This window comes from Anopheles ziemanni, chromosome 3 (assembly GCF_943734765.1).
Source record: "Anopheles ziemanni chromosome 3, idAnoZiCoDA_A2_x.2, whole genome shotgun sequence".
Lineage (NCBI taxonomy): Eukaryota > Metazoa > Arthropoda > Insecta > Diptera > Culicidae > Anopheles > Anopheles ziemanni.
Window position 1 is genome coordinate 12,861,823 of NC_080706.1, and position 9,407 is coordinate 12,871,229.

The 9,407-nt window shown below is 45.3% G+C and overlaps 1 protein-coding gene across 1 annotated transcript in view; it reads left to right on the forward strand.

Moving 5' to 3' along the window:
- LOC131287749 (uncharacterized) overlaps positions 1-7,599 on the forward strand; it is a 34,231-nt gene extending 26,632 nt beyond the window's left edge. Inside the window, exons 4-6 of the mRNA XM_058316832.1 lie at positions 4,146-4,408; positions 5,268-5,360; positions 7,466-7,599. Coding sequence (XP_058172815.1) covers positions 4,146-4,408; positions 5,268-5,360; positions 7,466-7,570 — 461 coding nt within the window. The 3' untranslated portion in view covers positions 7,571-7,599. The remainder of the gene's footprint in view (positions 1-4,145; positions 4,409-5,267; positions 5,361-7,465) is intronic.
- Positions 7,600-9,407: the final 1,808 nt, after the last annotated feature.

A 9,407-nucleotide genomic window follows, 5' to 3' on the forward strand; every position in this document is an offset into this window, starting at 1 on the left:
TTAATGGTCAGATTGGCTGCGTTGGCAGGAAACACCGGTCCAGCAGGGACAGCTAGAGCCTCGCCCACGCTGCCGCCTTTTGGTTGGATGATTTTTTGTTCAATTACCTCCCGTCCCGCTTAGAACTTCGGTACCAACGAGCTCGTTGGGAATCGTTTTCGTCAATTTGCTTCCGGAACGGAACCAGCTGACGGTCGGAAAATATGCCAGCATTCTCCCGTGCGACGTTCTCGGCCCATCGTTGGGCGATATTTTATCGACCGTTCGAAACTGTCGCGATAAGTGGAAGAGCGATATGCTCCGGTGGGGTTCAGTGCCGCAAAGCGAGATGAATGGAAGTTATTAGGCTTTGACGTCGTTTTTTCGTTGAACTTAGAAAGGCGAAGAAAAGAGGGTACATCTGTTGAATGGTAGGTAAAGTTTTAGTCCTTCTTTATATATGCTGTGTGTTTGTAAAACCTAGAATCACTCTCTTTTGAAACTAGAACATAATTAAAATTAAGATATTTTCCGACGTTAGAAGACATTCACAAACGTCAGCATAAAAGAAGGAGCTAAACATAAAGAAACATCAGTTCAAAAGAAATACCTTTGCCATTTACAAATCTAGAGTATCAACGAGTAAAGTTGATCTCATTGTGCGATAACTTTCCTTCATAGTGCCAGCAAAGTTTACAAATTCCTCGAAACATGAGCTTTGTTAGTGGTGAGTAGACACAAGCATTTAGTTTAGATGAATGGTAGCTTTGTTCGAAATTTCTTGACCTTTTGCTGAAGTGGCGTCGTGAAAAGTTTGTGTAAATGTCAAATAATACCGTTCACTACTCATTTTCACTTTGAAGCAACAGTTTATGATGTTTTTCCAAATCATCATGAACATTTGCACACAAGTATACGAAATATTGTGATTTGTTACACTTATGATAAGTGATTTGCAAACAAAATTCGAGATCTTAGGTTGAAATAAATTAAGCAACTGTTTATTGCAATTTGATGCTTTATCAGAGAGTAATTTTTGGAATAAATGCCTTGCAAAATGCTTTCTTAAACAGATCAAACATGCACACTAACCGGATTGACCATTTCGTTCCAGCATTTTGTATCCAACGTGGTAATTTCATTTCGTGCAATCAATTTGCATCGGTCCACCCGTTCATGCAGATGGGCTCCAGGTGAAATTGTTTCTCGATGGAAAGACATCAGAAGAATGGTCATAGTTGGATACGGATCCGACGGGATTCGGGATGGTTGGAGGATGGCAATCATTGCAATCGTTTGGTCAAAATAATTCAATATCTATTTCGTCCGCAAAACGTGCCATGCCGTGCCGTTGCGGTATGCTGACCGAAGAACCGGACTCTCAAAGGGGGTTCAAGTCGTTCGATCGATTCGAGCGCGCGGGTGCTTTCCAAGAACCTGACCCGCTGGAGTTTCGAACCTTCTCGCATCGGGCGGGAAAACGGGTCGACCCCACGCGGTGTACTTCAGGTAATTGCATCGGACAAATAACCGCATCGCTGCCGATGCAACCGCAGCGGATCGATTCGATGGTGCACCGTAAGGCGATAGTGCAGAAGAACCCTGTTCCCGTTGTTGCATACACGGAATAAACAGCTCGAATGGCCTCCTCTCGGACAGGCGACGAGGTCAGCCGGGTTCAGATTTCATCGTCCCGGTATGCGTATTGCAGCACGCCGAATGCACACACCTTCCGAGTGGATTATGTACGCCATCGGTGACGAGACTGCGCTTCTTGCCACGTTCGTTGGCTCGGGAAGGTAGAAAATTTTCATAATTAAGATATCAACGATCGACTGCGACGTGAGCTGGTTTTATGCATACGGTTTTATCGGGTAATAAAATATCCCTCCACCGTTTCCTCTGGGGTGGCTCTAAGTTACCCTTCGCTCGGAAAGCGTTCGTTTAAGCATCAATTTGGCCTTTTGAGGTGGTAGGTTTTCCCTCCCTCTTTCTCGTTTCTTCCTCCATTTTATGATTACCTGTTTTTTTACGTTCCCCTTTCTCTAGAATACTGTTTTTGGGTTTTGTGTCCCTGTTGAGCTTCGATTTTTCGACCACCTCCAGCTAAACGACGCTCGTTTATCCGAACACTATCCACCTACGCTCGTTTAGCTGCGGGTTTTTGAAACAGATAAAAAATAAGTCAAACGCATACACACATACACACACAGACCGCCAGCAAACCCTTAGCCAACTGACGCAGAACCACGGCGAGATCGTTGCAGTGTTGCACGTTAAAGCGCTTATCTTAACATGGTCGCGGTGTCTTTTTTCGCTCTTCTTTCGTTTTAGTCGTTGACAAAAGGGAAACTAGCTCACGATACACTTTTCCCATGCAGCCGACGACGGCGAGTCTGGTGCACGTTCGGGGTCGGATCCCACGCAATTCACATATATTATGTTTTTTTTTATTTTGGTGGTTGCTTACTGGTTTAATTATTTTTTCCTCCATGTTATCTTTCTTACTCTCCACTAAAATTAAAATTAATTTTAACGAGAAAAATCGAGATACTCCTTTGTAGTTTTCATAGTATGATCTTATTATAAAAAGTTCAATAACTTGCAAACTGATGTGTATATTTTCTGTTATTTTCATTATTTGTAGACAAATATAAACTTCTGTTGGGTAATCCTTTTGAAAAACCAAATAATATTCATATCTTTCTGAAGAGTTTGCCTCTTTGATTTTTTTTGTGTTCTTTCTCTCCACAAATTTTATTACCATATTGTTCACCACCTCTAAAGAGCTCATCTGCATTATCACGAACTGCTATATCGTCCCTTTACTAACTTTCTAATCGATTCATCTGCCGCATATGGTGCGGACGTGTTCGTTTCGTAGACTTTTAGGATAGTTCCCCGAAAAAAGAAAAGATCGCCCTCTAATCATCGACACTGCACATCGACGGAACGAAGTGGGAATAAGAACACGAAAACGTTTAAAAGCGAACCCTGCGAGAACAAAAAAACCACCTTTCCCCAAAATCCTAACGATGTCACCTGCGGCCCGAAATGACCGAACCGTCACATCGTTTCCTTCCCGGAACTCACCGGGCCCGAAAGGTCACAATCCGAAGGGAGGGAACAATCACACCGGATTCTGTTCGATCAAAGTTTGGTCGGATCGTTATTTAGATTAAAATATGGATTGCGTCATGAAGTGTCCTCTGCCGTAGGAAGGTGGGAATGAGAGGTGGTAGGAGCGATAGGAATCACACCACAGAGGGTTGCATCGACCGGGTGTGGGCGTTTGTACTGCCTTTTATTTTGCTTCTACCCGTTTTTCCGGTGCGCTCCAGGGGACGGCTTGATCGTTCTCCCATGTGTCGGTCATTTTTATGAACCGTTCCGATAATTGGAAATAAATTTTAAACTTGATCTGATAAGGTCCGGGACGGAAAAAGAGACGTTCACCGGGGGGAAAAAAACCCCAACAGGGAAACAAAACTCTACCGAAACACACACATAGTTCGGATAGTGCCACTAATTGGACGCAAGTTCTGAGACGAAAAGCAAACAAAAAGTTTCATCCTTTCGCTCCGAGCTGTATGTTTTCCCCTAGTATGTGTTGTTGTGTTTTGGCTTTCGTCCACCACAAGAATGTCCGATTTTCCAACCTCAGGCATGCTGGGCTTTCATCTTCTTCTGGCCCGTAAGCTTGGCTGGAAAGCATAGTTCCGTTGTTTGCGTCCACTCGAGAAGGTCTCGAGTGGTGGTTCCACTCGAATCCGGAGCGAGCGCGCAGCGAGTCGGTCCACTCGAGCGTCATCGAGGCTCGGGTAAGAAATATCTTCATCCTCGTGGGATGGCGCTAAGATTTCCCTTGCGGTTAGGACCTCGGGCGGTTGGACAAGTGCTTGAATTGATGAGCACGAGATGCCTCGAAGAACCGGAAGCACAGTGTTGTTGGTAGTTTGTGCTCCGCAAACCTTATCACCCGCTTGGTGAGCTCACGAAAGGTTCAATCTTTACACTTATCCCATCTTTAGCGAAGCGTATCTTACCGTCTTCCAACATACACACACACAGATACACACATGTCCCACACAAAATGACTTTTTCTTGTGCACTACATTTTCATTACATTACACTTGAACGTCTCGTTCCCTCTTCGCTCTTTCCAGTGGACGTCAGCGTCGATGGGCGGCCGATCGGCGTTACGCTGTGCGATACGGCGGGCCAGGACGCGCTGGACACGCTGCGGCAGCTTTGCTATCCCGGCTCGGACGTGATCCTGCTCTGCTTTTGCGTCGTCACGCCGGAGAGCTTCCGGTCGCTCGCCACCAAGTGGGAGCCGGAGATCAGCAAGCTGAAGGGCGTCTCGGTGGTGCTGGTCGGCACGCAGTCCGATTTGCGCAACGATCCGGATACGATTGCCAAGCTACAGGTAGGTCGTCGATGAACACTGGCGGTAATCGGCTAGCACTTTGGTTAGGGAGTTTAAAAAATTAGTTGATAATATTAAATATGGTTAGTTTCTTCTCTAGTAAGTATATGAATGTTATTGTTTCTTTTATTATCATCACTTTTGAAGCTTAATATTTTGGATTATTTAAATCGTCAGACTTTTCAATTACATATTTTATTCTATTGCCATCTTGAAATGAGAAAAAGTTTTTGATAAATCTTTGCCAATAACATGAGAATTGATACATGGTAAAGACTACTATTTAAGTTTATGGAAATTTTAGTTTGCTGACTTATTCGGAATTCATTACTTTGATTCCAACTGTTTTTTTGCTTTAAAAATATGTAGATGGTGGGCGTAACAAGATCCTATTAATTTCTCTCTACCGTAAATTTTGATTTATCTAGTTTCAAATATTATTGCTGAATGTATGTTGTGAATAATGTAGAAAAATATAAAAATTGATGTTTAAAGTTTATTATAGAGTATAAGTATTTTGATCCAAACTTTACCTTTAAACATCGCAGTCATATGATTTTTAACTCTTGGTTATTTGTTCTAGCGGGTCTTGCGCATTGCTAATGTTACGAATGGAAAAACAAGGTGCAAATATTAAGTGAATTAAATTACTTATCTAAAAAATGTACATTTAGAATACGTTTGCAAATTGGTGTTGTACCTGCGTTGAGAAATTAACTTTACAAATTAGGGTTGCTCAAATTAAAAACAAGTTTCATTGTAATAATAAGTTTAGGAAAAAATCCTGTAGTGAAAGTTGTTGTTGTTGAAACAAAAGCTGTACTATAAACGTTCCTTTTTTCCCGTCTCCCTCTCGCAGGCCCGAGGAGAAAAACCGATTCCGGTTTCGTCTGCATGGGACTTTGCCCGCAAGATTGGCGCCAAATACGTCGAAACGTCGTCGCACAAGAAGGTAAGAGTCGTTCTAATAGCTGTCGCCGTAAATCTTCGTTTTGCATGCGCCTGAAGCGGTCGGAGTTGGTTCGTGTGTTTGTGGAATAGAATAAGAGGAAAAAACCGTTGGGATGGAGACCCCGGACAAACCGTCAGCTAGCTCGCAAATCAAGGTCCGTTTCGGGTTATGCCTTGGGCACTTTATTTTCGGCCTAGCGTGTGTAGGAAAGCAAAGCTGTTGACGGAGAAATAAATCGTCCACGGGTAGCACGTTTCTACCAGCGTTTTACTAAGCTAATGCGACCACTGTTAAGCTGGTTTTGCGGGGCGGGTGGAAGCGACCTCCGTCCAGCGTGAAAAAGACACGTGCCCTCCAGAAGGCTGCCGATCCGGAAGAAGGAAGCGGCTAAGAAATAAATCATGTTGGTGCTCCACGCGGACCGTGGCGTATTCGGCGTCGGCAGACCAGCTGCTTGTTTCGGACACAATCGAGTGTATTAACCCATCAGCCAACCGGTTTTCGGCTCGTCGTGCTTGTCCGTCCGGGTCCGAGCGTAATGAACTCCGGTGGAGAATTTTTGGGAAGGTCACACCCGGTCTGGTGGCACACTCAAGTGTGTCTTTTTACCAATTTGATAGCGTTTTTTTGTGGTCTGTTGGTCCTGCCACCTGTACAAGGTTTCACGCGTCATGCTTCGGTCGTGGTTTGGTTTCAAAGGTTCGCCAGGAGGTCGAGGGAAAGGAAACCGTCCAGCACCATGCCGGAACCTCCCTGCTTTGGCGGTATGGTTTACTCAATTCGGCTACCGGGTAAGGCAGGACAAACAAGTTGTCAACAAACCGCCACCCAAAGCCAACACCGGACAACGTTGGTTTCGCTTGTTTGTCGTGACGAATCATCAACGCGCGGGTTCTCCTTCTGGACCCACGCTGTTCCTGGTGGAACTTGGGCTTCCCGTTTGTCGGAAGTGCGTGGGCCCTGGGAATTACGAACCGCTGACAGTCGATGCCACCGTTACCGGAGCGCCTAGCGACCGACGTCGTCGTGTTTTTCCCGTGTTGGCGTGATAATGTTCGTGTTGCTTCGCCCCGTTTTGGTTTGGGACCTTGTTTTTGGGGTTCCGCAAGGCTGAAAGCTTCCGACTCCCCAAGCGGTTCCGGGGGATAGTGATTCGCCCTGGGTTGACAACTTCGTATGGTGCAGTTCCCACGGGTCCGAAAGAGAAGCGGAGTGGGTCGGGTGTGTTTGTTGTTTGTTCGCTTTCGAATCAATCCTGGCTTGTTTACTTCACTGCGATGTAATATCTTCATTTCCCCTTGCTTCCCGAGAAGATATATGGAGGTAATTTTTCATGTTAACTTTCGTGACACACTCACGTCTTTTCCAGTGAAGTGGCATGCAGCTTTTTTGACTTAGGCCAACTGCACTAAAATTGGATACCACAAATCTAGTATTTAGAGTGAACTCCAGTCTGTTCTACTTCTTATAATTTATTCTGTTGTTATAAAGTTATTTCAACGCGTGGAACTTTTAGTTATCTTTAGTTTACAAACGCTTTCTGAACCTAAAACATGTACTTGTAAACTCTATTTCCTTGGCAGCGTAAAAGGTTTCCTTAGCGCAACTATGGTAAACGCTGAACTTCCAGGGTTGGTTATTTATTGCGTTGCTCCGCACTTTTGGATTTTGCCAATCAATCGTTTCTTTTTTGTGTTTGTTTTGTTAATAGAATTATGCTACACGTGATCAAATTTGAAGTGATTTGTTTTTTTTTTGAGTTTTAGATTTTGGAGAGTTCGAGATTCATTGAAGCGAAATTGTCCTTGCTTCAGAAAGCAGCGTGAAACATCGCTAAGAAACATTCGGCTCTATGCAACTAAGATGGTTGAAAGTTAGCAACGGATGAAAGTTGCTATCATTTATTTTCGGGTTTACAAAGATGTTTATAAAATATGTTTGTTGATAAACGTCCCATTAGCTATTGTTATGATAGTCTCTAGATAGTAAACGAAATAAAGAGTATCGGAACACATTCTAGTTCCCATATGCCCATATGCTTCCACACTTGAAACCAATTTCAAAGAAACTCTGAAATAACCAACGTATTCTTTCTTCATCCCCAGGAGCGCATCAAGGAGGTGTTCGACACGGCCATCTGGGACGCGCTGCAATCGCAGGAGTACAACAAACAGAAACGACCCCTCTGGAGACGGCTGTGCTGCTGCTGACCTTGCGAACCGGCAGGCGGCATTATGCCGAAGTATCAATCCCTGGCAACATAAGACTGTCAACTGCTGCTTCACGCGCCCACGAGATGTGAGCTGGGCTCACTAGTGACTAGTGAGTGGCGGGCGGTAGGAGAAGTAGCGTCCAACGAAAGGCGAACGTGCGACCGAACGAAACCTGACCGTGTACACACATCACGACAATGAATAGCTTTGTTAGTAGCTTTAGACGAGCGGTTTGCTTCTAGCGCCGCAGTTTGTACAGTAACATATAGGAACCCCCTACGCGATCAAGGAGCAGTGAGGGGGAATCGAAAGACAGAACAGTGAGATGGAATAGATCTAACGAAGCCTGCCCTCGATCGTTTTGACGGTCGAAGGAGGTACGATTACATTTGCTAGTATTATCGTGTGTTTTGTTAATTGTGTTACCCGCCAGAGAAACAAGATAATTAGGCGTGACTAAGCTTTAGGGAAAAAACATGTGGAAGCATAAGAATGCAAGAGCGTTACTTAAAATTTTGTTTCCTCCATATAATATTTTATGAATTTTCTCAGAGATTCTAGGCGACGGTCTGTGTGTGTGGGCGAATATTGAATTGTAATATTTGTAGACAAAACGTCACTGATGTATTTTTTTTCGTAGCAAGAGCTATCGCACACATAACATAAGAGATATATTAAATCCATTTGTTGAAGGATTAACCGACGTGTGGGGGAAAGGAAGAGAATAGATGATAGAGTTATTGCAATCGATTGAAGACAGATAGTGTACCTACCCAAATTGTACTGTCAACACTGATTAAATAGGCAGTTCAACATAACGAAAGATACCCCCGTGTTGCATGAGAATGCGTGTCGATTCCCATCCTTCCGGAAGTCCATAGTATCACAACGCTTTACCATAAGATCCACCCCAACAGGCATGGGCACGATATCCGTATTCCGTTCGTTTTCGCTGGAAAACTTGTAATGGCGTCGGTTTCAGACGGTTGAAATGACGGCCACACTTACCGGCGTGCGAGGCGGTGCTCGTTTGCATATCCCCCACGGTAGATTTGTCACGATGTTAATGGTCCGATATTGAGTGCTCCGGATGCCCACCGCGTCCATTACTCCTTCGTCGGTCGCACAATAGGCGCATCGGTTTCGTAACCATTCCAACCCGGGTTCCGGCACACTCGAAAGGCACATCTCCAAGTATCGATTACCGGAACGGGGCCAAACAATACTACTCCATCGGGAAGTTTCGCAACCCCGTGTCCCACATCGTCCTCCCAACCGTCCTCCGGTTCGTCTTCCTTCCGGTAAACAATGTGGAAAAGGCCGTAGATACGTTTGCGTGCAACGAAACTGTCACCAATTCTCAGCCCGCTGTGGATGGTGTCCTCCTTGGCGCACCACTTCTAAACCACAACAGCCCACTCCCACCCCCCGCCCCTATGGGAAAGGCCCATCGGGGTCGAATGGGGTCGGTTCGATTGCAAGCCTAATGGTGTGCTCGCCCGGAGACAGTGGGAGAGAACGCAAGGAACTCGACGAATCCTCGGCGGCTCGGAATCGATCTCATTTGCATTTGCATTTACCGGTCGTCACCGAAAGCCGAACGTCAGCGACACCCGGTTCACAGCCGAGTGGGGGGTTCGAGATAAAACCGGGAACCCAATCCACATCGAAGCTTTTGTGCAACTTCCGTTTGCGTTTGGATTGCGGTTGGCGCAAGCGGGGTGGAAGCACGAAGGCGGTCGGTTCGGGGTTCGAACCGGCACGATTAAACAAGCGAACCACGGAAGCGTGTGCGGAACACAAGGAACTTGGGAACAATTCACCGGTACGACAG